Genomic DNA, 25,839 nt, shown 5'->3' with positions numbered 1-25,839 from the left:
TAAGATTGCTAATTAGTTTGCTATATGAGCAGAAATCACTGGAGTTATGTATCTCTAATATTATTTATGAACTATATATCAAAACTCTGATGAGGTATGGGTTTGCATAATGCATGAAATATTACATTTATATAGTTATTATAAATCTATATTGAAATTTAACTTATTCTACTTATTTTTGAGCTCATTTGATATGGAACAGTAGATATCAGGTTGTTTAAGTACCTGCTTGTTATTCTATTCAGGTTTCAAATATGAATGTATATACTTAGTACAACTTTTATGGATTCTTTTAATTTTAGTAAAAAAAGCTGTGATAATGTAGTAATGTATTATTTGTTTATAAATAGAATATTCTTATTTCTCAATTTTAACATCATTTCTTTTGTCTATGGGCAAGCAGATCTACAGCAATATTATTGACCACATGAAGCTAATCTAAGTCTTAGTCTCTTGAAAGTCATACATACATTTTAAATTTGTAGCTGCAGGCAAAATAATTCATTGTACATAAGAATAGTGTATGATGTGCTTCAGTGGAGCCAGACATGATGAATCATTAAATGCTAGTGGAATATTGTTTAATGGAACATACTAGCTCTATTAATAATTACATAAAGGCAACACATGAAAATTAGAGCTGAGTTAATTGATGGTATTTATACCTAGTTTGATACCTCTCATGAGTATCGTGTTTACAGGGTCAATTATGTGAATTTCCGTTCGTTATTGGGTTTCTCTCGTGTTTCCACACTGGCAATTTTTCCAAAAAAAGGGTAGGTGTAAGCAGGCCTTAGTTATAAAACCTTGACTATTGTCAACTTTAGTGCACAAGACTCGGATTGGCAAGAAAATCGTAAACACCATTTTCACGACAGGTATCGAAGGAGGCATTACAACAGATAAGCCAATTATAGTAACATACAGTGCATACATCAATTATAACCATTAAGAGGCCCAGCTGTTACCATCCATGTTTATGATGTATGTCACTTTAAGCTTTCAGTTCATGATGTGCCAAAATGATAAATAAAAAATATATATTTTATTACTAACTATATATATTTATATAAACAATAACAATCCCTAGCTTTACATTAAAAATTTCAAAAATAATAAATAAATATGAGCTCTGGAGCCACTATATATAGCTTCCATCAAGGAAGACATCTTAACATCAATATACTAAAATACAGATTTACATGTTACTTGACTGTTAACTTTCAGTATCTAGGGGATTCATTGTTCTTTGAATTCTGTTATGGCTAGATACAGTCATGAATTATACTAATCATTTAAAAACAAAGTTTTAATGATTATCCAATAGTTCAATGCAACTCAATGTATATAAATGGATAGAAAGATGAATCACCCTTGAAAAAACATGAAGAGAAACATCTTGATCTGCATTTTAATCAGATTGACCTCACACAATGAAGAATTTCTTTAAAATAAATAGAAACCTTATAAGTTATATTACAAGTAAATATTACTCATGATATGACTGTTACCCTTATTAATATCTCCAGGATGATAATACTTAGATTTTTAAACATATGTATCCAATATGACCTCTAAATGAAGCTGGGCTTGTCTTTCAAATGGCACATCAATATGGCTTTAACATAGGCCTTTGTAACTTTTATTTTGGTACATTTCATGGCCGTTCCTTGAAGGGTCAAGCTTAATAAGGGTGTCCATTGGTACAAGTTTAACTGTACCTTAAAGACAGTATCAGGTGTTCTATGGGATGAAGGTTGTTCATGCACATTCTGGAAAATTAGAGATCACTGATATGCCCTTACAGGCTAGTCTATAATACCAGAGCGAGGTCCTCCATTGCTTCCTGATTATCAACCTGATGGGTATATAGCAGTTTTTCTCCTTGTGACAGAAATAAATGCAACCCAAGAATACCATCATGGATTTGTTCCTCTGCTGACTTTCATCTTTTTTTTATTATAAAAATTTTCAAACATTGGTAAATATCTAGACTTTCTCAACATCACATCTATAACAGAAACATAAAATTAATATGATAAGTGTATTCTTTCTATTGCACTAATATTTCCTCTTACATATGGTATACTTGTGTATCAACTTATTCAAATTAAGATTAGATTTTGGCTCTATCCTTGCTTGTAAAAATAATAGAAACACAATTCTGTTCATTTGATAGATGTAGAAGTGACAATATATTCGTGATGTTAGTCATCAGTCACTATAAAAACCTGCAGTGTGCTTTGAAATGGTTAAAAGCTGACACTGGTCGTGACAACAATCCAACAAAGTGACTGAATAATTTCACTGCCACATGTTTTATGTTTTCCAATGCGCAATAGAAAGCCAAAGAAATATTTACCTTTGACTGTTGTTAAAGGTTGACTATTCTCAAAATCTAAAACTTCCATGACTGAATGTTTTCTTATTCTACATATACCAGCAAACCATGAGGCAAAACATATGACTATTATTATAAAAAACATACAGAAATAGGCTATCTGAGCGTCAAACTCCCTGTAAGAAATCAGAGAATTATAGTTAAAATTATAATTTGGAAATATTGTATATAAAGCTCTATAATAAATCCATTCTGCACCGTTTAAACAGACAAAGTTCCCTGATAAAAAATTGCTTAAATACATGCTTGACTATATTCATCTTGCAATTTATATATATAAAACTTACATTTGTTTTTTCATACTTAATTTAAAATACAGTTCTCTATAATGAGCCAATTGTACATCTGTTAAATTTGTTGTAAGGTTTAGAGTTGAGATCTTTGGTTTCACGTCATTGTCTTTGCTGACATTCTCTGTAACACTCTTCTTTAAGCGAGTATGTTTCCGTATAAAATTAAATTTATTTTTATTCTGGTAATTTTTGTTTTTGTTAATATGTCTACTGCTCACAACCATATTCAAACTTTTCTCTGATGTATTTTTGGCCACAATTGAATCATACTTCAAGCTTTTGTAATTAGCTGTTGGATTTCTGCTATTGGTGAGCTGTAAAGTGTTATCTGTCAAGCCAACTGAAAGATTGGGTGTCCTTTTGATAGATAATGGGTCTATTTCTGATAGAATTTTGTGACCATTCACATTTTTCCACACCAACACCTGAAATGTTTTGTATATAAGGTAATTGGATTAAGGTTGAGTAAAAAGGTGTCCAAAATGATAAAAACTAATGTTCTATTACATAATTAATGATAGTAGTAATGAAAAAAAATGAAAGGTGACCTTTCTTATATAATAATTAAGAGGAGCTTTTGGTAAAAACAAGTCACAGCACTAGTAGACCTACCTGTTCTTTAGATGCGATTTCATTTTAAACTTTGACGTTAACTGCCAAGAAGGAAAATCTTTATTCACTTCAATTTTTATTCAAAATTAAAATAATGTCATCTGTGATAATTGTGTAATTAAACATTAGTTTATATTTTTTGTAGTCATTAATCCACAAATCACAATTTATAAATTATCAAACAATGTAGGACTACCTCTTATCAAATCTATTTTACACTGGTTAAATGACTAGGCCTAGTTAGATGAATATAATGCATTTATAACCTTTCAGTATTACCATCACAATAGTACAAATTCATACAATGTGCAACAAAGTTACAACCTATGTTTTGTATTACTTACCATCAACCATGTTGAAACCCATATCAAACCTGTATGCCATTTAACAAAAAGTAAATTTATCTTCATAATAACAAGACATAATTTTCACACTTATTCAATTACATTCATAAACTATCAAGGTTTCATTTTTTAACATTACATGTCATCAAGGGCAGATAACTAACAAAAATAATAACAAGCTTTGATTATCCGGCCTCCAATGAGTGGGCGTGGTTTTTCAATGAAATAATATATCGATGTCTGAGAGAAAATGTCAAATATTAATAATGTTGAAGCCATGATCTTTCGTATTTTGTACCCCGATGTAATGTTGCACTATTGGCACACTTAAATTCCTTAGGAATAGGCTCAATTCTGGTTATAAGGCATATCCAGCATTTCTTTGATATTGCACCATCATTAATCATGTATCAAACACTGTGTTGACTATTTTTTGGTTTTTCTTTCCAGTGGTTAGGAAATAACCTGAACATTAAAGGAAATATCAGTGAGACAGCTTCACATTCGAAAGATATTGCTGAAACATTTTACATAAGTTGGATATGTTCATAATATTAAACAATTTAAGTTGGTGATTGAACAAAAGAACTAATTTCAAAATAAATCAAAGAAACATTTAATAGAATTGAATATCAGATATTAGATACAAAATGAGTGAAATTAGTAATAATTATCAAACTGGAGGGAAACATCTCACTAAAGAAGAAATAAAACTCAGACTTGCCAAAAGATTGTGTTATATTTTACGTTATGGTGCTATCAAATCCGGTCTGCGGGTAACTGAAAATGGTAAGTACTCATAATAGCAACGTTTCACAACTTACTTACAGGACTACTGAAACTAGGCTAATGTAATATGAAAGAACAGTTTCTCATCACATTCAACAATGTTCAGCAATCCTTGGCAGTTTCCGTAAAGATGACTACCATTATGTTGCAAGAGCGCTAGCGGAACTTTCATAGTAGACCATTTGATTCTGTAATAAAAATGTTGGTTTTGTTCAAGTATTGACTCTAGACAAAGAATTTTATATAAAAAAAACTTTGTATTTCAGGTTTTGTAGATCTTAAAGAACTCATAAAATTACCAATGTTAAAATGGCATTCTGAAGACGAGATATTGGAAGAATTAAAAAATTCAATTTCAGTTAAAAATGTCAACAGATTTGAAGTATTGGAGCAGAAAAATAGCATTTTAGTTAGAGCAACCTATGCAAGGAATTTTGAAAAGGTAACTTGGATTAAGATTCCAGACATCTGAAAGCTAAAATGAATTTGGATAAACAAGAAATTTTTAAAATTCAGATTGTAAATATTTTCTGAAACTTGTTTATATAGAGCTACCCTCAGAACAATTCTGGTAAAGATTTTCCTCCGGGAGGTCATTTTATGATTTCATCTTCAAGTCTATTAAGAATATATAATATTGCAATAGTTTGTGTTTTTTAATAGAGAAGTTGTTTTGTTGAGAATGAAGAGAAAGATTCAATGGTAGACTCGTTATTTGAGAAATCTCTACAGACTATTATGGATAATTTAGAAGAGTATGATTTGACTGACTTCCCTGATGAATACATTATAAGGTATGACAACAATTCATCAATAAATCAAGGGTAGCCTTCATATGTCTGATGCTCATTTGCACTTTCTCAAGGGAAGCTCAGATATTTTGGTTTCTGTGCTTTAAAAGGCATTAATTTTAGTTAGTTGATATTTGATTTTTGCAGTAGCCAAATAAATTACAATCCTGCCTGATAATGCCCAAATATCTTTAAACATAAAACACAACATAGACTTAAAAAATCTTCATATTATCATTTCCTGTATTTATAGTATGATGATATATCGATTGAAAATTCGCAAGAAGTTAACCATGAAAAATTTACGGATATTACTGGTGCCTACTTTAGAACATATGGATCTGGAGGGTTTATATCTAACTGAAAATATCATAAAATTATTGTGTAAAAACTGTCCATATTTAAAAGAACTAAATTTAAAACATTGTGGCTATATTATCACCGATACTTCACTACTACAAATATTAAAGGTAAGTAAAACACCAACAAATTTCAGTTCACAGAGGATAACTTGAGGAAAGCTCCAAAAATTTAGTAAGATAAATTTAGATAGTAAGTCATCCCTCTAACCAATTCTATTTATCAGAAAAAGTTTGACTATTAAAACAAGATATTTATCTTTTATTGATATAGTACAAAACTCAAATAACATTCTATTTTCTATTAGAAGAAGAATGAGGTAATTACTAGTCAGGGGCAATGACTCCTTTCTCCTCTGTCCAAACCATTTAATCGTTTTGTGTCTGAATATGTGCTTGTATTCTTATATTTCTATTTTCAGAAATTGCCTGAACTTCAAACGCTCAACTTGGCATTCTGTGATCATCTAACAGACAGTTGTCTAAAATCACTGGTAAAATATGGACAAAATATTGTAAATCTGAATTTGAACAAAATTAAAAACTTTTCTGAAGCAGCCATATTGGATTTTATCCTCAAGTCTCCTAATCTGGAGAAGCTAGAAATTTATAATGTGAAGTTGAGTTCAAAAGGTCAACAGACTGTGATAGATATTGCTAGATCCAGAGAGCTAAAAGTGACGTACAGAGGGTTAGAAGGCACTGATATAGCTCCAGAGAAGCCTAATTATCTTTAGATACTCATCATACCATTTTGAGTATATAGGGCATGAAACTAGAGCATCATGAATTAAGCTTTTTACAATCTTCGGGTATTACATTAGATTTAATCAGTGATTCTACATATTATGATAGTTCTGGAGATGCCTGAAAAATCAGCTTCTTTAGAAAAATTTCCAGATAATGCCTAATGATCTTGGACTAAAAGTGATATCAAGCATTTAAATGTTTCATGTCACCCTCAGTAATCAACTTTGGTCATTAAATTCCTCAGGATGACATGTATCTACTTGCCAATAAGCTGTTATGTTTTTGTATTGTTGTTATTATGAATAAAATAATCATTTTTTACATAATTCACGTAATATATTTTTACAAAAAAAAAACAAGTTGATGGTATATGTACAACAATTTATAAAACATCCCTTAAAAGCTTTCATTATTCTTTAATCATCCTCAATATAACTTGAGATGTCCGGTTATTTCATCAACAAGACAAGCTGGACCTGAAACAAAGAACAATGTGTCTTAATAGAAAGTAAAGTCTTCTTAATATTCCCATGTTGGTCAGGATTTTTGTCCAATAATTGATAGAGATCAATTTCCACTAATTGCAGCACTTATAAGGATTCAAATGTTCATTTCCCTTAGTATCAACTATAACAATCCTTGGAATGCGACATACTGCCAAATACTATTGACATTTTTTAAGAACATTTTTGCTAGATAATGCTCTATTTTAAAGCCTAACCTAATCAACAAAAATCATTCCAAACAATCCTAAACTTGAAACAGATAACTTATGGTGTAACATCTATCCACTACGATAAGTTGTTAAATACCTGGACCAACACCTAATACAGTTTTAGAGCCACTTGGTATCTGTGTTCTACCAGCATCAGATATAACACAACATGGTAATCCTGAATTCATTGCTTTTTTATATAGAGCCATTCTGAAACAGATAACAAATGATCTCTGGGTGATTCAAATAAATATTATGCTAAAGAACCCAGACCATTAAAATTTACAATTAATAAATAATCAGTTGGTAAAGTAAACATTCAGATGACTTTTTACATTTAAAAATTTATATCTATTTATGTACAAGTTCAGTAGGTCTATGCTGTGTTAAAGAGAAAATATGATGGTACACATACTTGTCAACAGCATCCACCAAAATTCAAAGTAGCACAAGATTTGAGATGGCCATAACTCGAAGGCAGTAAGCACACCATAGGGAACCGGAAACATGAATTTAATATTTGAAAAAACAAAAAATCAAAGAATTCTTACAATGTTGGTCCATCTTCCACTTTAACTACAACTTTAGGCTGACCATGATGTCTCCAATATGATAAAGCCTCTTGATGTGTCTGAAGAGCATTTTCACAACATCCCACAGCAGCATGGGCACACTGAAATAGAGTTATTACATTATATAGAATCAATTTTTGGACATAAGTGGAAGAGACTTAAAGAGAAACTAGGCAAACTTTCAAAGCACAATTGAAGTCAAGAGGTAATTATAACCCACAGCACCAAATCCATAAGTGTTCCAATTGCCTCACCCATAGTCTAAAATTGGATACAATTCACAATTCATTGTATCAATTTCAAATTGGAAAAAACAACCCTATTTAAATATTTTGATGGATGTATATTGATAATCTTAATTAAAATTTAAAAGAATAAAAAATCTTGTGTTTACATGAAATTCTATTTTGGTATACAGTTATTGATTTTGAGTAACATATGTATATTGTCACATGTAACTCTTGAGAAAATCTTTTCTAATGTATATCACATTCAGCACATTTTTGAGGAGCACACTACATACCTGTGCTGCTGCCTTTCCTTTCCCCATTTTTAAATCATTTCTAACAACAAGAACCATTTTAAATTCACCATCCGTGGCTATGACTGGTTCGCTTAGCTGAAATATTAAATGGTGATTAAAACTTAATAATAAAATAGTCCTAATCTTTTTTTTATGAATACAAAAAAAGGAATCTAACTTGTGATTTCTCTAAAACACCTATTGAGTACCGGTAGTGGTAAAATCAGAACAAAACCACTTTTCAAAATTATCTAATCCTCAACCAAGTTATGAAAATTATCACTTACATCTCCATTATTTGCAACTACTAACTTGGTTCCATACTTAGTTTTCAAGAACCATCCAACAACCAAACCAATTCCACCAGCTATGACACCAGCAGTTGCTATTTCTAAGATTTGCATGGTGAATGATCTTCTGCTGCCAATAACTTCTTGAACCACTAACAACTGACCCACTTTGTTCAGTATTTCTTTTGAAAGCTTTTGGAAGTGTTTCATACCATGATTGTCATCAACAGCCAATACAAATTCGATGGGTTTTTTTAACTTATTGAAAAACTTACTATGAATTAATGGAAACGTTTGTGGTCTGGAACCAAAATTTATTTGCAAAAACAAAATGAAGATCAATGTAATTAACCAAACACAAAAATTAGATTGCAAGCTATGAGGCCTTAATAATTCTAGTAAAGGTGTTAACAAACGAGAATTTCAAATTCTGTCTGTTTTCCTGAAGTCCTAGGCTGGCCGCTCTTTTCACGTGTAGAAGATAAAACTCGCGAGTAACGGAAGTCCCTTTCTCGTGTCAAACGCTACAACTTATTCTGGAATAAAAAACTAAACTTGATTGACCAATCAAGTTTTGAAACCAGTTTTGGTTTGTAAACAAAGTGACTTCCGGTTTAAAGAGCAACAACTTGTCAAAATTCAATTTCAAACAGGATAGAAAGTCAGAAAAATGACATTATTTGATAATATCAAGCAGCTTTATCAATCAGAGTTGTTTGGTGAATTGAAGCAGTTGGTAAGACCGAGTTCATGGCTTATATATGAAACTTGGTGTGTTTGAGATACTTGCAAGTTCTCTGAGACTAGAGTAGAGAAATCAAAACAGGACAGAAGAGAAATGAGAAATTAGTGTTATTTAACTTATAAGTTACTCACGTCAGGGGTCTAGAGTGAAAGTAAATCATAGCCAATATAGATTGAAATATGAGACATTGTTGTGCCTTTTCCCACTGGGTCGTCAGTGAAGGTTACTGGGGTTTTAATCAACAACTCCATCTCATAACTACTCTCTCTGTCTTGTATAAGCTTATGACATTTAGATCTACACTATTTGCAGAATTGAATTTTTCCAATCATTTTTTTATGAATTGACTCAAAACTCTTCTTACTTGGTAAAGATCTGGTTAAGGAAATCTTACTAACTGTAGCCAAAGATATACACAATTACATTGATTTCTTTTCTGCTACAGCTTTCTGAAGGCAATTCAAGGCCATTGATTCATGTCTTAAATGTATTGTAATAAACTTGTATATTTTTTTTAGGTCAGTGTGGTTTTAACATTATGTGATAACAACACAGAAGCTGAATTACTATCACCATCACAGAAATATCAATGTTTAGTTTATTTAGGGGATTCTCTCCTTCAACTGGCAGAATACAAAAAATCAGAGGTGAGATCTTATTTTTGTCTATGTAATCAATAGGTAGTTGAGTGTGATATACTGGTATCAGAATAGATTTAAGATGAGTAATTTGTTTATAACTTTTCCCCTCCTTGAGATTGGAACAGTGTTTGATGTCGTTTAGATTTTGTCCAAGAATCTATTTGAAAGAGATTGGTGTAGGCCTATAATTTGTTTTTCTCATGTTTTATTTTTTATTTTAGTTCATGTATCGCAAAGCACTAGTGTTCAAGAAAACTATCAACAAAACAAAAGGGAAATGTGGTACAGTGATGGTGAGTTTTTCATTGATAAATTAAGTAATTTGTTAGAATTTAAACCCAGTAATTCATACTTTATGGCAAAGACTCAAAAACGATGTGGTGCTTGGCAATGAATATCCCATGATTTGTCACATATAGTAGCAAAATCTTTTATTGAACACAGGATTTCATTGGTTGAATTTTTAATGAAAAGAACGTGAGATGTATAACAATTCAATCAGATCATGGATCTAGAAAATATGTGAAAGAAACCTTCAGACTTGCGTTTTAATCAGATTGGAAATATCACAACCTTACAAATTCTGTTATTGAAACAGCAAACATCTTTTCAGGATATAACATCAGATGTAGAGGTAAAATGTAGATTATATAATTGTCTGACTAAAATGGATCAGGATAAAGAAGCCTTGAATGTTGTAAGTTTTATTTCTTAATCAAGAGAAATTGGTAGAAAAAGAACTCTGCAATTAAATAAAACTCTTTTTCAATAATTGAATCTAGAAGCGTTCCCTTGAGCTTGAAATGATTGACAAATTAGTACAGAAAGGTCAGGCTTAGATCAACGACAAAATATGAAAATATGAAAAATAAATACAAATCTGCATCAAGTTAAATATTCCTTTTCATACTGTTCTTGTACCAAAAAATTGAATGTATGCAGTAATGCTAAATTAAGTGTTCATTTTTGACTTATGTGGAACCAAAGTACTGTATGTAATTTATTTCAGTTGGAGAGTATTAACAGTAAACAGAGAAATAGTAAAGTGAATTCAGCTCTTGCTAAGTTATATTTAAAAGATGGTAGAGATAGATCAGCTATTACTTGTTATAAAGAAGTGGTCAGGTAATTTGATGTAAATTAAGTGGCTGTTGATCAGTTTACTCTTGACAAAAAATTTGGTAATAAACCTGCAATAATCCTTTGCAAAAAAATATAACAACTGATATTTAAGAGTCTGGAAATTTGAATTAAAAAAGATGAAAAAAATCAGAAGAAACAGTAATTTAAATAATTGTTTAAAAACATGGTGTTTGATTTTAAATCATAAAGTGAGACAGAATTTCCAAGATCCAAATTGTATTTTCAGAGAACATCCTATGGCATTAGAAGCTATCAATGGTTTATTATCATTAGGTATGAAATCAGCTGATGTAGAAGCTTTAGTTATGAACAGTTTACCTCATGGTACAAATTATGATTGGTAAGTATGACAAAACATTTCAAAAAATAGGATGCTAATGCCACTTTCTGAAAATTGTGCTTTGTGCCAACCCTATCATGAGCCATGAGCAGACTGATCGTAATACAATTGTTTCATACTTAATGGACATCGCCTAAAAAAGTGATAGTCTCAGATGATGGTAAAGGGCATTTTGATAAGAGATTGATTTGTTTTATTTATTATACTTTTTAGGTTGACTATCTGGATCAAAGGACATTCATATTTAGCTGCTAAAGAATATCCCTCTGCTGTTTCTACCTTGAAATTGATGGAATCAAAGGTATGTGTATTACTTTAAATTAGACTAATTGTGGCCCCAAATTTACTATGATTTAATTCAGTATAATATCATATTATATATTGTACTATGAATGATTTATAGTAAACATCACTAACTTTGTGCATTGTAAATGATTTATTACAAACATCATTAATATGGATTATATCATTTATTTCAGTTAAATATTAAAGACTGATGTATAAACGATTTGTAACAAACACTTACATAGATTTTCTCATTTATTTTAGTTAAATATTAAAAATTATGTACTATAAATGATTTACTACAAACATCACTTAGCTAGATTCTGTCATTTATTTCAGTTAATATTAAAGATTATGTACTATAAATGATTTATTACAAACATCACTTAGCTAGATTCTGTCATTTATTTCAGTTAATATGTATTATAAATGATTTATTTCAAACATCATTAATATAGATTCTGACATTTATTTCAGTTAGGTATTAAAGATTATGTACTATAAATGATTTACTACAAACATCACTAAGCTAGATTCTGTCATTTATTTCAGTTAAATATTAAAGATTATGTACTGTAAATGATTTACTACAAACATCACTTAGCTAGATTCTGTCATTTATTTCAGTTAATATTAAAGATTGTGTACTATAAATGATTTACTACAAACATCACTAAGCTAGATTCTGTCATTTATTTCAGTTAAATATTAAAGATTATGTACTGTAAATGATTTACTACAAACATCACTAAGCTAGATTATATCATTTATTTTAGTTAAATATTAAAAATTGTGTTCTATAAATGATTTATTACAAACATCACTAAGCTAGATTATATCATTTATTTCAGTTAAATATTAAAGATTATGTACTATAAATGATTTATTTCAAACATCATTAATATAGATTCTGACATTTATTTCAGTTAGGTATTAAAGATTGTGTACTATAAATGATTTACTACAAACATCACTGAGCTAGATGTTTTCTATTGTTTATTTCAGTTAAATATTAAAGATTGTGTACCTATTATCAGTGCTATTGGTGAAGCCAGATTTTATGATGGAAATTATCATCAAGCTATGTTATTGTTTCAAAGGGTATGTTTTTTTAAATTTGTAATTTAAAGGAATTTTAAAGGAATTTAGAGTATGTTGCTGATAGAACTTGATGTTAGTTACAAAGTACATTTTTAAAACTGATATCAGGTTTGTCTATAAGCTTAATATAAGAAGGGAAAATAATTAGATTGCATAAATTAAATTGATAAAATTGGAGTCACAAAAGAACTGAGAGGTATAAATTGCTATTCATAAATTTGTATAACTTTTGTATTTGAATATGTTAATGACTCAATGTTTTTTTTAATATTTCAAAGCCAATATGTTTATGTTATTGACTTTGTTTCAGGTGAGAGCCCTTGATCCATTCTATATGAAGAATTTAGATCTGTATGCCTATATATTAGCTAGAGAGAAGAAGTTTAATGAATTACAGGGGTAGGTATTACTCTAGATAGTTTAACACTGTACTAAATGTACTTGGAACCCGTAGAGAGTTTGCTTACCTGAGAGGGCAGAATCCATTCGGGGCATATGTCTAGATGATACAGGTTTCCCCTTGTCGGCAGGAGTTGCAAATGCGGGAAAAGTGTCTTAGTGGGACAAATTGGGAGAGAATTAAAAGAGGCCCCATGTGCTACAGGCTGTATGCTCACTGCATGGCACTTCCCATCTCTACTGTATATAAACATATGATGTCTAACAAGCCATCAGAGATTGATTTTCAGTACTACTGTGTAACAAAATTAGTTAAAGAGGAAATGCTTGATTATAATTTCAGATTAGCTCATGAATTAATAGCAATATCAGAAACAGTACCAGAATCATGGATAGCACTAGGTTACAGTTCTTTAATATGTCCTAGTAGAACACGAGATAAACTCACTAGAGCTCTTTATTTTGGTGTTAAGGTTAGTGCTCTTTCAAGGTTATTGCTATACGGACTGACTGTCAACAATAACACACTCTTATCTGGCCTCTGATAGTTGTATTGGCTTAAGAATTGTCTATCATTTTTAATGAAATAATAAAGGAATATAGAGGTAGGGATATATCTTCATAACCCTTAATGGTAAATAGTAAAATCAACTTTCCAGTGCATAGTTTTCTTTTATTTTCGATTTTATTGGAAAGGTATGATACCTAATTTCTAAAAAAAAGTAGTGAAATGTTTAATTTCCTTATTTCAGGCGTTTAATTTTAAACCAAAGTTAGTAGAAGCTCTTCTATTAAAGGGATCAACTCTAGTAGAATTAAAGAAAACACAAGATGCTATATTCCATTTTCAAGAAGTAGTGAGATTAGCTCCTCATAGATTTGAGGCATATCAAGGTAATGGCATTTATATCTATAGTGTCTCTAGTCAATTACAACATTTTATTTTCCTGTTAGAACATTTTTTTTCTATCTAAAAATTTTAAATGTAAGAAAAACTATAAATGTCTATCAATACACAACCAAGTATTTAATGACATGAAATAAAACCACCTGTTTGAAATATTAAGTTATTTGTTCAGCATGTGTAGATGCACTTATCTGGACAAAAATATGACAGTTTATCATGATAATTTGGGTATTTTTGATGAGGCTATTATAAGTCTAAGATTTAAATTCCTATACTGGTAACTATCATGATATTAGTATATTATTTAGCAATATACTACACTACTTTAACCATGTTATATTTTAGGGTTAATAAACTGTTATATGATAACCAGAAGAAATAAAGATGCTATATCATGGTGTGGTAGAGCTATGAGAACATTAGGAAATAGCGCCAGAACTTTTACTGTAAGATTTACCAGTATTTCATTAATTAATAATGTAAATTCTTTATCATCCCCAAAAAAATAAATGAAAAAATAAGTAATGCCAAAACACCAAGTTATTCATATAGATTATTGTAATTATTTATTGGGTTATTTTAGCTGTCAGCATCAGTTTTAGCAAAGGATCCCAATACAATCACTAAGGTAAGATATTATTAATTTATATATAGTTACTTTACTGTTGGATGTATCTTTAAAACATGACAACTTTACATTGAATCATATTATATGGCTGCATAATGACTTTTGAAAAATATTTATTGGTTTACTATTTCAAACAGTGAAGTCAGTATGAAGTTCATTATAAAAACATCTATAATAGATCCTATAATATATATTTAAATCATAGCAAAATAAAGATAAATACAGCTATTGAAGCCATTTGATTATTATAGGCTAAGTTATATCTTGAAAGATCTATGAGATTAGATCCTAACTATGTAGAAGCAGTGTATATCACAGCAGAAATACTGATGCAGGAAAAAGCTTATCAACAGGGGATTGACATGTAAGTATTGTAATGATATCACATTTCAAAAATATTCAGAATACATGTATATGTCGTGCCACAGCTCTTTAACCAGTTACGAGCATATTAGATACCCTCACTAGACTTTAAACAGAAAAATTCTGATACCACTGTCAGCTATTTTGATATGTCTGGTATCATATCACAACCCCTTCCATTAAGATTATCTGAAAGGGCCGAATGTATGTCTTGTGTATAATTACTTGGGGATTAGGATCCCGTCGGATGTTTCATGAACCAACTTCTAGGCATTGATCTTTTTACTTACCCATATACTACTTGGGAAAAAAAATTGTTTTGAAATATTTATCTTTTTCAGATTAAAGAAACAGCTATCATTTCAATCAAAAAGTACAGCCAGATTACATCAGTTGTTAGGTGATTTCTTAGCTCAAGTTGGTTCATATGCTAACGCTTTAGTTCAGTATCACAGTGCTTTAGAGTAAGTCTCCTTTCATTTGTTGCCTAATTTCACCAACCTTCAACCTTTTGTAGAACTTTCCAGAACTGAGTTATTTTACTTTCTCCACCAAGGAGTCAGACTTGCTCACTTGTCCAAGGTTCTTTCCCAAGATTTTAGTATGAATTCTGGCTGCCATTTATGAATCATATAATTTAAGCTGATCATATTCAATTTTATTGTTGTATTTAATGAGATAGTAAATGTATTACAGGATAGATCCAAACTGTAGTCGAGCTAAGAAAGGAATAGAAAGAGTTGAGAAACAGAACGTAGATCTAGAAACTGATACTGATGCTGAAGATATGAGAGGCAGTGATAATGATGTAAGTTACTTATTCCAATAAGTATTGTAATGCATGTAGTTGTGGTAGTCACTTCTAACACTTCAAATGTTTTCTTGTGGCTGGTTTAGCTCTTATGTGTAAATAACACACACAAACTTAGTTCATTTTGATAATGTTAGTTCACTTGAAGTCGATGTTCAATCATTTTACTCACCTGCCAAAAATTGTATACGTATGGGCTATATTATACTGTTGGACTCCATCTTTGGATTGTCAGTGAAAAAAAGTAAAGCTAGATTGCGTGAAATTGGAAAGTAGTGAATTCAACATAGTATAATTAACATTCCATGAAAAAATTTACTTTGTTACAGATTGAATTTGAAGGCAGTGATGTAGATAGTACTTGGTCAGAAGCAGAATTAAATTGACACTGGATCTGAATCATGATTTCAATCATTGAAACAGCTTTTATATTGTGATATTGTGGATGGTGTACAAGATTGTATAATTGATTGTGGTTTACAGCAGAAATCAAGAGTTTACTTTTGAAATATTCCGTGGACAAGCAGCTGATTTCATGTCAACTGTTGCAGAATAAAGATAATAATTTATGTTGAAAGTTAGAAGAAGATCTACTCGATTCAGATATATTTGACTCCGTCACAGAAAAATAGTTCTGTGAGATAACAGTTTTGTGAAATGAATTTGACTGTGTATGCTGTTCTAATTTCAAGATTACATTCATTATGTCATAGATTTACATAGAAAGTATACATATACCCCAGTATACACATCCTTCATTCTTTCAATCTGGAGGTTTAATAACTCTTTTCACATGAACCTTGGTTTCCCTTTTTGAGAGTTAACATATTATACCGGTAGTATAATTCTACTACTTTTGTTATTTGAAAATGAAACTGATGACTCAGTTACCAATATTCAATAAAATAATTAAATAAATATCTATAGTTTAATTTTCTTTATTGAAATCATACACATACCAAGACTAGTCAGACAGTGAGGGACTGAATATAATAATTAGAAACTTCAGTAACATTACAGGCTTCAAAATGTCACATTGTAAAATCTGAGTGCCTAATAGGCATTATGTTCAGACCTGCCTTATTATGCTGACTTGAATGATACATAACTCAATAGACAAATAAATAAGACAATGATATACATCAGTTATAATGTATGAAGGTTTGGTGCTCAACTTATATTTCTCTTATATATTATGTACTAGGGTGGGCTGAAGTTCATAGGCTGACTTGGAAGGGGTTATGCCACAGTCATGAACCTTGCTACATATATAATTCAACATTTTCTGATACTAACAGCATTGTTTCTTTTCAGACAACTGATACTGTTTGTCAGATAAGAAATTACATCTCATGGCAAGTTACAAGTTTCAAATTTTTTTGCTTCAATCCTTAAAAAAAAAACCTTTCTCAATTATTACGAAAATGAATGAATAAAATGATGAGAAAGATTAACTTAAGGAATCACACTAGTTGAAAGATTAATATAATTCATTTGACCCTACATTTCATTATCTTTCTATGATAATAACCTCTACCAATGCCAGTTACTCAATACTTTAATCCTACTTTGACTGGAGCTATTGAAGATGTGATACTAATATGAAGGCTATGATGTGGATATTATTCTATAAATACTAGAAACTAATACATCTGTATAATAATACTGTTTATAATTGCAATATAGAAATAGGAGAATATGAGGTATGTCTTACTTAAGAAAGTAATTGACATAGCCTTTCCCCTTCATGTATTATGGGATTTAAAATGTCACTAAGTAACTTAGTTCCATTAGAACTGTAAGCACAAAGCATTCTTCAGTTACTAAATTATAGAAGAAACCACAGCATTCCCTTTAAATGATGTATAAATATTTTGTGCAGTTTTATATGAGGTTAATATATGTATATAAGAATATGTGTCACCCTTTAAGAGTATATATAATGAAATGAAGACAATATAATATAAGGGTATGGTTAACACTGATTTGCTTTGCATCATATAAACTTACAAACTGTAACAAAAATGTGAAAATGCAATATAAAATGCTCAATTTGTAATGAGCGAATAAAAAATATCAATAACTAAGAATCTTAGCAGAAATCCTCAAATAAATAAAAGGCAACAAGGAAAATAATACAGCACTATGTGAAGGGCATTCATTGGTTTATCATCAAACCAAGTTTCTTGCTTCAACCAATCAGAAACATGAGTATCTAGACAGGTTGGCCATTCTCTCACTCTGATTGGTTTACACTCTGGATGTCAAAGTTCTAACAATATCACAGTTAAGTACAAAGACTAGAAGAAGTAAAAGTGAAGGTGGGTCTAAAACGTGAAAATAACCAAAATTAACGTGATGACTTTAAAACTTGATATTTTCGTAATGACATTCTGACTGATCCTAGTTCATGTTCAACTTTCTCTAACTTCTTCTCTAAATCATCCTAAAATACAAAATTAGTATGTACATTAACAATACTATGAAAGATTTGTAGCCCTTGCAAAAAGCGTTGTGGATTTGAGTTGGATCTTGTGCTTATCTGTCACCAAGACTGACAACTTTCCGTCCTGTGCTATTTTTAAAAAATAAACTTATAATCAGTCCAACAATAAATAAGCAAGTCAATACCTTAAAGGAGATATCTAACACTGTTCAGAAAAATATTCTCTAATCTCAGATAAAATAGATTTCCTGAGGCTCATTCAATTTGAATTTAATATGATGTCTTTGACAACATTATTCACTCACCTTTTCAGTAATAGATTTGCGACCAACTCGACCATGGATTGGTATTCTATTTAATGCTGACTCCAACTAAAGATATAAAAAAAATCATTTAGACTTGTTATCTACCATCTTGTCATAAAATTTTAATCTAAAGAACTGTTTATTGTTAACTGCATTTATTCATAAATTCCATGCCAACAGTAAATGCCAGTATTTAGAGTCTCTTTTACTTTGAATTGATTTTTTACTTAGTGTTTGTATCCTACCTGTCTTTTCTCTATAGTTAACTCATCATATCTCTTTTCCTGTTGTTGAATCATTTGTAACCTCTCTTTAATTCTCTCTTCTCGAGTCTATTAATTCAAAACATGTATGGAATTTTAATCAATCATTAACTTCAGTGGCAGAGATTGTCAATGGGGCTTACAGCACAAGGTTTTTAAGAACTCAATGGTCCCCCCATAGAATTGTCCAGATATGTGTGCCAGGATCACTCACATTTTCTATTCAAACCTTTCAAAATGCCAATTACTAGAATATATATGAAATAAGGTAATAGGATATGACTTCGGTTCACATCAGCCTTTAGGTCACCAACCAGAACAACAACAATATTTACACAAAATTGATTTTTTTCTTACCATGGCTTGTACAGGTACTGACTCTGTTTTTGTACTAAATGATGTAGATGATATTTGGCTAGAGTTATCTCCTTTCCAATTATTAATTACCTCTCCTTGTCGAATTTTATCCAAGGTTTCATCAACACCATTGAGTTTCCTACTTACTTCATCTCCTACTGTAAAAATTCAATAGTAAAATAGACATATTTTCCATGTCCACTCTCTGACTTTTTGAAATACAATACTGAGAGGGGACAACAAAATATCTGAAAGTATTATTCTGTATTCAATGGTATTTTATTCAGAAGTGAATTGAGTGGATACAGGCTTGTGCCTATAAAAACCTCTCAATATTACAATGACTTATACTGAAATATATTATTCAGATAAGAAGAGACACATGAAGATGATTTGAAAAGTATAACCTCAAGACCCACCTGTTCTTACTGGTGCAGGTGAATTTGAACCATTTCTTGGAGATCTAGTTCGATTCTTCTCCTGAATTTGTACAACTTTCTTCTTCTCCTTTCCATTACCACCAACTTCCTTAACACTGACATCAAATCGACTTGGGGTAGACATATCTTTGACAGGTGCTTTTAAATTCGATCGTTTTGGCTGACCTTTGTTCCAAGTTGCTCTAGTTCCAGGAGACATATCACCATTCTTGCCAGGTGCTTTGATGTCGATTCGTGATCCAGAAGCAATATCACGATTACATGGTGGATAGTTATTATCACTTCCATAAAATTTCTTCTGGGTTTTGAAATCTAAATTGTCTGATAAGTTTGTGTTTGTTTGAAGTTTGATTAATTCTTGTTCAGCTTTAATCAATGGTGAAACTCGAGTATTTTTAGGTTTATCTGGCAAATCAACTTTTAAATTATATTCGTTGTAATGGCTGAAATGAGAAGTCAAACTATCTCTTATGATGAACATAAATTTAAATTTCCTAACTTAGCCAAAAAGAGCATATATTGATCAGTTGACATCAGAATCCTTGTATAATCTGATAACTCAATAACTCAAGTAAGTATTCTATGGATTGCCTTTTTAAGTGTTTCAAAATCTATTTCTATGGATTAAACAGATTAAAGAGGCTCTCTGTTGTATAATTTTCACACCAGATAAGTGCAATTATGAATATAAACTCTTACTGACCAAGTTTGAGAATTTAAATTGATGTTCTTTCTAAGAGGAAGTATTCCTATATCTATATAGGAATATAGAATATATTATGAATAATAAATTCTTTTTGTCATTTGGTACAGTAAGTATTTCATTTCCATCCTTTTTGGAAATTTGAAATATATTTATATGGGGAGCTCAACTTGATAGAGGCAATAAAATGACTTTGAACAACCTTTATTGCACATTTTTACTACCTTGGATTAATGAAAACATTGGTGAATTAATAAGAAATTAAAGCTACCTTGAGATGTGAATTGTTTATATCTTACCTAGAGTCTTGATAATTATCGTGGCGTTTGGGACCAGTATTTTTATCATAATGGTTAGACATATAGGATGTGAATTGTTCGGAGGATTGTTCAGGTAATGAGTAAGATTCTTCATAATTAGTTTTAGCTGAGGACATACTGCAAAACAATGAGCCAATTATTATTCAAACCTATTTGTGGTTAGAAAAGTAGGCCTAGCTAAGATCAGTCTCATGGCAGGCTCTAAAAAGATTTTGGCTCTTGATAAAACATCAGAGAGTTGTCATGATATTGGATCTTTTTTTTTTTTAAATTCCTTAAAATAATAATTCAACTTGCAACTAATCAGACAACTGTTATAATAGATGGGAGACTACTGAAGTACTAATTAGGCATAACATCATGTCAGTCCATTTTAAACAGAACAGAGCATTATGAAGAATAATTGTACAAAAAGAAAATGAATTTACTTCATGGCTATAGCTGATTTATGTAATAAATTATCATTTTCTCTCATCAGTTGTTTGTTCTTTAATTCTAATCTCGAAACAGTTCTGATAAAAATAATGATCACATATAATATGATTATTATCATTACTATTTCATATAAAACTTTTTCATCATTTTTTCTTCAGGATGGGGTTCGCATTAATCACAGTAACAAAGATTTCTCAGATTTATTCTATGGATAGAAGGGATGCGCATTATACATGAGCACTATTTGTGGAATTATATGGTATTGTTTAGGATGGACTTCCACTCTTCTCCTAATATACAATATCTTTAGCCTCTGGTCTTCATGTTTGAAAGGCCAGTATCCGTGTAAAAACCTAGCAAGAGAACAGATTTATTAGCAGTTAGTGAATTTTTTTTTTTTACTTATATTAAGGACTTACTTGTTCAAATCAGATATTTCTGCTCTAGCATCATATAAACTTCTTTCTTTACTGATAAATGATTCCTGAAATCAAATAAACAAAGAAAATTTAACAACAACAAAAATCATAAGATGCTTTGATGAATTTATTCAAATCTTAAAATTTCAAAATCAATTTTAGACATTGACCAATCAGATAACTGGAGCACTAAAATAATCTTAAGTTGAGTTTTGGATTTCCACCTTAAATTGTTAATATTTTCCTTACAAAAGAAGGACTCTCAAAACAGAAAAAAGTTAAAAAAAGAGAAACACATCTATTATAAGAATGACTGAATGAAAGAAAATGCTGTACCTTCAATAATCTATATTCTTTATCAAGATCTTCATATTTACATAATGTCTACAATAGATAAATATATTTACATCATTCAAATAATATTATAAACAGTCAGACAATATAGCTTGTGACTTCAGATTAGTTTTTCAACATCCATAAAGCTATTAGACGTGAGAGTGAGATAGAAAAAAACAATGGCATGATATATATAATATATGACAAATCAAATAGGATGATTAAAGGATTTACATAAACTTTAGCTCGTTATGTACAATTTTATGTGTAAAAAGACAAAAGCCATAAAAAGAAATTTAAATAAGGTATACTCACCCTCTGTAAAGCCATTTGATCATGTTTAGATGTTTGTTGTAACTCATCTTGAATCTGTAATACAGAATAAGCACTAATTAGGTTTTTTTTGACTACTGCATTGAGTAGAGTGTTAAAAACACTTTTTCTCCCTACAAATTCAACTCAAATATTATTTTGTAGATATCTTCCTATTTGACCGCTTACCAAACCTTTGGCTTAAGGTTCAAAGTTATCACCATTTTCAATGGGTTTAGTCAAGAGCACCCGATACTCATAATAAAAGTATTTTGTTAGTTTACTAACCTTATAAGAGTCTTGTAAAGCTATGGCTTGATGTTTGACTTTTTGTTCAAGACTATCTAACATGTGATCTCTTTCTTTAGCATAACTATGTAATTCTTCTAACCTAGTCTTTAACGTCAAGACAGTCACTTGAGAATCTTTATACCGATCTGAATAGTCATTCTGAAAATAATAAACAAACTAACTTTATAAATCATGAAATCCTAAAATAATTCACACAATAGATGTCTGAGAAACTCTTTCATATTAAAGCTGGATGATAGAAAAAGTTATTAAAATTTTGTCAATTGAGACAAAGATTTGAATTTCAAATATTCTTACCGCTCTTATTTCTAGTCCTTGAATTTTCTGTTCTAAATCTCTAATACAACTGAAATGAAGTATTTAAATAGATAAAGTCTAATATATTAGATATTCTAATGGAAAGAACATTATTTCAGCTATCAGCATCATATGCAGATATTGCAGATTCAATATTTGAAAATGGTACAAATCACTGTGTTCTTTTACCCGGAAGATATTTATTCAACAATTGTATGCAATGTAAAAGGGATTGTAAAAAGATTTTTTATGTGTATTGGAGATGCTGATAGCATTGATTTGCATCGGAAATAAGGAACATGCCAACGTTTTGATAGGCCAGAATTTTTTTTTCAATCTAGGTTTCCCTTATTAGTGATGTACATGTGTGTCTTCATTGTTCAAAATAAGACACATGAAGTTATTTCAATTTCACCTAAAAGTGATGCTGAATTTAATATATCATTGAATGATTGAAAGGGACTCAACTTACTTATTAGCATCATCTAATTCATCCGTTAAATCTTCACATCTTCGACGTAAATCTTGATTATCTTCCTTTAATATTCTCTCATTAGGTGTCTCTTTATTAGAGTGGGAGGAGCTTAATGCTGAACGTAATGCTTGGATTTCTTCTTCATAATAAGCTTTCAAATCAGCTACATGTTTAGCATGTTTCTCTCGCAGTTTCACATTAGAACTGAAATCATATAAACAGATATCATATAGCAAATTTGTAAGAAAGAAATAAACAACTATTGTTTATAGATTCATGAGGATCCTTTCTACCAACTGATCCTTGACAAAACCTTTTGGCATTAATCTTTCCTGGATAATCCATATATATTTTCAGCTAGTATTTAAAGCTTTTTTTACTTTTTCTAGAACAGGTGAACAATCAATTGTCTAATCATAATGAACTATTTCATTTCATTTTTTGTAAAAATATGTTATGTATGAAATTATCCCTTATCTGATCTTACCTGTATAAGGATTCCTCATTTACATCAGTACCAATATCACCATGGCCCTGGTATTGTAATTCTGTGGTTTTTGATGGTTTGGTACCACTTCCAGTTCTATATATAGTATCATTTAACACTCCACTATCATACACAGTCTGAAATATAAGACAGGTCCAGATAGATCTAATTATATCTACCAAAGTCTTTCATTGAAACACTGAAAGGTGCTATACTAAAAGGCAAAAGAAACGACACTTCTGAAAATAAAACTTAATAGACACTGACAGTTACATGGTCTGTGGTCAATAAACTTATTTATTTCTACTGCTTCTTTTTAACTCTGACTTTCCCTAATGTACTTACATATATAAGCATTTGAAAGTAAAAATATAATTATGATGCACCCACAAACCATTTTTTTTTTTGCCTTTCAAAGCTGCTTATCATTCAAGATTGGTCATTCACTCAGGATATAGAAAATACTAACCTGAGGTGATCTGCCTTTAGACATAGGCATGGGAGTACTGTAGACACCACCTCTTAATAACCTCTCCCCTCCATCAGCTGATCGAGGTCTTTCAAGTAATGATCTGGGAGAACGTTGTGCCTCAGACAGTAAAATGGAAGTTTGTGTGGAATCGTATTCAGCATCTAATGTTTTCTTGACATGGAAGGAATCGGAAGGAAGAGTGGAATAATCAGATATATCGGCTAGGCCTGGTATACCAGCAGGTGCCCTAGAGCTACCGGTGGTATACATTCTACGTCGAATCTCTAAAGGATCTATATCAGATGAATCAGAATGATAGCTATCAGCACGAGGTGAACGAGCTGCAGACAAATAGACATCTGATCCTGATCTTGGTGATCTCCTATTTGGTGATCTTCGAAGATTTCCAGGATCATTGGTGTAATAACCATATACACTGAGACTACTAGATTCATCTTGAGCTGTTTCTGTCAGGGCATCACGATGAGCTTCAAGTCTTCGTTGTATGTTGTTTTGTTGCTTTTTTAATTCTGTTTCCATCGTATTCTGCATCTGTTCAATCATCTGTGAATGTTTAGCATATTGAGCTTTCAATTCTGTTCTGTGTTGGTCTTCTAAAACTTTAAACATTCTCAACCAATTCACCTGCAAATCAATAAATTTCAATCATCAAAATGACAAATAAACATTAAATGAATTTATGTTCCTGTGCATCAATAAATGTGCTTCAACTTGCACTATATCAGTTCTTTTGCTTCAAGAGTCCTTCAACCAAATTCGTGCATTTTTTACCATATTTATTGCAAAGTTATACATTTTGACATGGCTCTTGAACACTTACAATTAGGGACATAAGGATATTTGAAACTCTCAAGTTTGAAATATATGACTCACCTGTTGTTCTTGCATGGTGTTAAAACCTGGTATGGGTCCAGAACTTGGTGGAGATGAAACCACATTGGGGGAATACCTACTGCCATCTTCCTGATGAACCACACGACCGGCAGGTGGTCGACCTAAAGGTGAATTGCGGGATTTCTTCTTTGATCTGGACTCTGGAATGTTTTCCTTATTCTCTTGCTCAGGAATATAATCTTCTTCCTGATCCTCATCCCCACTTCTTCTGGTGAACAAATCCTTACGAATATGATTATAGTTATCTATGTTAAAAGATGGGGCATGCCTTGCTGCTTTTGGTGAGGGACTGAAAGTCTCATGAGTCAGCATCTGGCTGTCACTGACAAGTTCTTCATCATGCTCTGGAGTGTCTGATGGATTTCTTATCTCTGTTCCAGTCTGTTCAGAAGCAATGTGAACCATTTCATTAAGACCATCTGGATGAATACTAATACCACCATCATTTAAAGCAGCTTTGTTGATCTTGAAAACTTTCTTATCTTCTTGTCCTTGAGGTGAATTTGGGATTCTTGGGTCAGAATCAGGTTTTACAGGAGATGCTGTAGAGGATGAATCAGACCTGATCCTAGACTTTTTATTTTCCTTATTGATTTCTCCAGTCTCAAATATCAAACATTCCTTAACTCCTGGAGATACTTCACGACATGCTTTATAGTTTCCATAAACCAGTGGAATCCAGGGTGAGCATTTTCATCCACAACAAAGTTAAAATCTTCATCCTCAGTCTCTTCCTCATTTTG

At 30.9% G+C, this 25,839-nt stretch overlaps 5 protein-coding genes across 5 annotated transcripts in view; 2 read left to right on the top strand and 3 right to left on the bottom strand.

Moving 5' to 3' along the window:
- Positions 1 to 1,919: 1,919 nt before the first annotated feature.
- On the bottom strand, positions 1,920 to 3,802 carry LOTGIDRAFT_228437 (hypothetical protein; the record flags this gene model as incomplete). The annotated part of the gene is made up of 4 exons (XM_009053514.1): positions 3,651 to 3,802; positions 2,689 to 3,119; positions 2,363 to 2,517; positions 1,920 to 2,011 (listed from the first exon to the last, which is right to left on the bottom strand). The coding sequence occupies exons 1-4, from the start codon at positions 3,714 to 3,716 to the stop codon at positions 1,920 to 1,922; spliced, it is 744 nt and encodes a 247-aa protein (XP_009051762.1). The 5' UTR covers positions 3,717 to 3,802.
- A 498-nt stretch (positions 3,803 to 4,300) lies between these two features.
- On the top strand, positions 4,301 to 6,083 carry LOTGIDRAFT_153029 (hypothetical protein; the record flags this gene model as incomplete). The annotated part of the gene is made up of 5 exons (XM_009053513.1): positions 4,301 to 4,439; positions 4,706 to 4,881; positions 5,103 to 5,233; positions 5,484 to 5,700; positions 6,012 to 6,083. Coding segments are annotated over 5 exons (735 nt in total), but the record flags the coding sequence as incomplete, so codon positions are not given.
- Positions 6,084 to 6,398: 315 nt separating this feature from the next.
- Positions 6,399 to 8,908, bottom strand: LOTGIDRAFT_149249 (hypothetical protein). Its single transcript, XM_009053512.1, has 5 exons — positions 8,437 to 8,908; positions 8,150 to 8,245; positions 7,606 to 7,727; positions 7,152 to 7,264; positions 6,399 to 6,815 (listed from the first exon to the last, which is right to left on the bottom strand). The coding sequence occupies exons 1-5, from the start codon at positions 8,551 to 8,553 to the stop codon at positions 6,766 to 6,768; spliced, it is 498 nt and encodes a 165-aa protein (XP_009051760.1). The 5' UTR covers positions 8,554 to 8,908; the 3' UTR covers positions 6,399 to 6,765.
- Positions 8,909 to 9,050: 142 nt separating this feature from the next.
- On the top strand, positions 9,051 to 16,717 carry LOTGIDRAFT_181978 (hypothetical protein). The gene is made up of 17 exons (XM_009053511.1): positions 9,051 to 9,175; positions 9,703 to 9,831; positions 10,047 to 10,118; positions 10,439 to 10,522; positions 10,835 to 10,950; positions 11,195 to 11,308; positions 11,522 to 11,609; positions 12,599 to 12,694; positions 13,005 to 13,093; positions 13,437 to 13,566; positions 13,846 to 13,987; positions 14,346 to 14,446; positions 14,584 to 14,628; positions 14,880 to 14,992; positions 15,333 to 15,455; positions 15,688 to 15,799; positions 16,132 to 16,717. The coding sequence occupies exons 1-17, from the start codon at positions 9,110 to 9,112 to the stop codon at positions 16,186 to 16,188; spliced, it is 1,677 nt and encodes a 558-aa protein (XP_009051759.1). The 5' UTR covers positions 9,051 to 9,109; the 3' UTR covers positions 16,189 to 16,717.
- A 1,435-nt stretch (positions 16,718 to 18,152) lies between these two features.
- LOTGIDRAFT_228434 (hypothetical protein) overlaps positions 18,153 to 25,839 on the bottom strand; it is a gene marked incomplete at both ends in the record, with an annotated part of 9,137 nt that continues 1,450 nt past the window's right edge. Inside the window, 16 exons of the mRNA XM_009053510.1 lie at positions 18,153 to 18,248; positions 18,554 to 18,619; positions 18,799 to 18,885; positions 19,174 to 19,331; positions 19,593 to 20,056; positions 20,616 to 20,753; positions 21,065 to 21,148; positions 21,491 to 21,555; positions 21,827 to 21,874; positions 22,142 to 22,195; positions 22,427 to 22,588; positions 22,748 to 22,796; positions 23,220 to 23,426; positions 23,710 to 23,846; positions 24,179 to 24,826; positions 25,076 to 25,725. Of these exons, the coding sequence (XP_009051758.1) occupies positions 18,153 to 18,248; positions 18,554 to 18,619; positions 18,799 to 18,885; positions 19,174 to 19,331; positions 19,593 to 20,056; positions 20,616 to 20,753; positions 21,065 to 21,148; positions 21,491 to 21,555; positions 21,827 to 21,874; positions 22,142 to 22,195; positions 22,427 to 22,588; positions 22,748 to 22,796; positions 23,220 to 23,426; positions 23,710 to 23,846; positions 24,179 to 24,826; positions 25,076 to 25,725 (3,113 nt within the window). The remainder of the gene's footprint in view (positions 18,249 to 18,553; positions 18,620 to 18,798; positions 18,886 to 19,173; positions 19,332 to 19,592; positions 20,057 to 20,615; positions 20,754 to 21,064; positions 21,149 to 21,490; positions 21,556 to 21,826; positions 21,875 to 22,141; positions 22,196 to 22,426; positions 22,589 to 22,747; positions 22,797 to 23,219; positions 23,427 to 23,709; positions 23,847 to 24,178; positions 24,827 to 25,075; positions 25,726 to 25,839) is intronic.

The sequence above is a fragment of the Lottia gigantea genome (genome assembly GCF_000327385.1).
Source record: "Lottia gigantea unplaced genomic scaffold LOTGIsca_2, whole genome shotgun sequence".
NCBI classification, from domain to species: domain Eukaryota; kingdom Metazoa; phylum Mollusca; class Gastropoda; family Lottiidae; genus Lottia; species Lottia gigantea.
Note: the sequence above shows the minus strand (reverse complement) of the source record. Positions and strands in the feature narration are given on the sequence as shown.

Bases quoted from the DNA above. Each gene is read 5' to 3' on its own strand.
- LOTGIDRAFT_149249 (XM_009053512.1), bottom strand. From the start codon at position 8,553: ATGCAAATCTTAGAAATAGCAACTGCTGGTGTCATAGCTGGTGGAATT. The intron at 7,265-7,605 runs GTAAGAATTCTT...TATCTGTTTCAG, and splicing joins GTGGAAGATGGACCAACATT to AATGGCTCTATATAAAAAAG. The intron at 6,816-7,151 runs GTATTTAACAAC...TCTTTGTTTCAG, and splicing joins TGTATTAGGTGTTGGTCCAG to GTCCAGCTTGTCTTGTTGAT.
- LOTGIDRAFT_181978 (XM_009053511.1), top strand. From the start codon at position 9,110: ATGACATTATTTGATAATATCAAGCAGCTTTATCAATCAGAGTTGTTT. The intron at 9,176-9,702 runs GTAAGACCGAGT...TATTTTTTTTAG, and splicing joins TTGGTGAATTGAAGCAGTTG to GTCAGTGTGGTTTTAACATT. The intron at 13,567-13,845 runs GTTAGTGCTCTT...TCCTTATTTCAG, and splicing joins CTCTTTATTTTGGTGTTAAG to GCGTTTAATTTTAAACCAAA.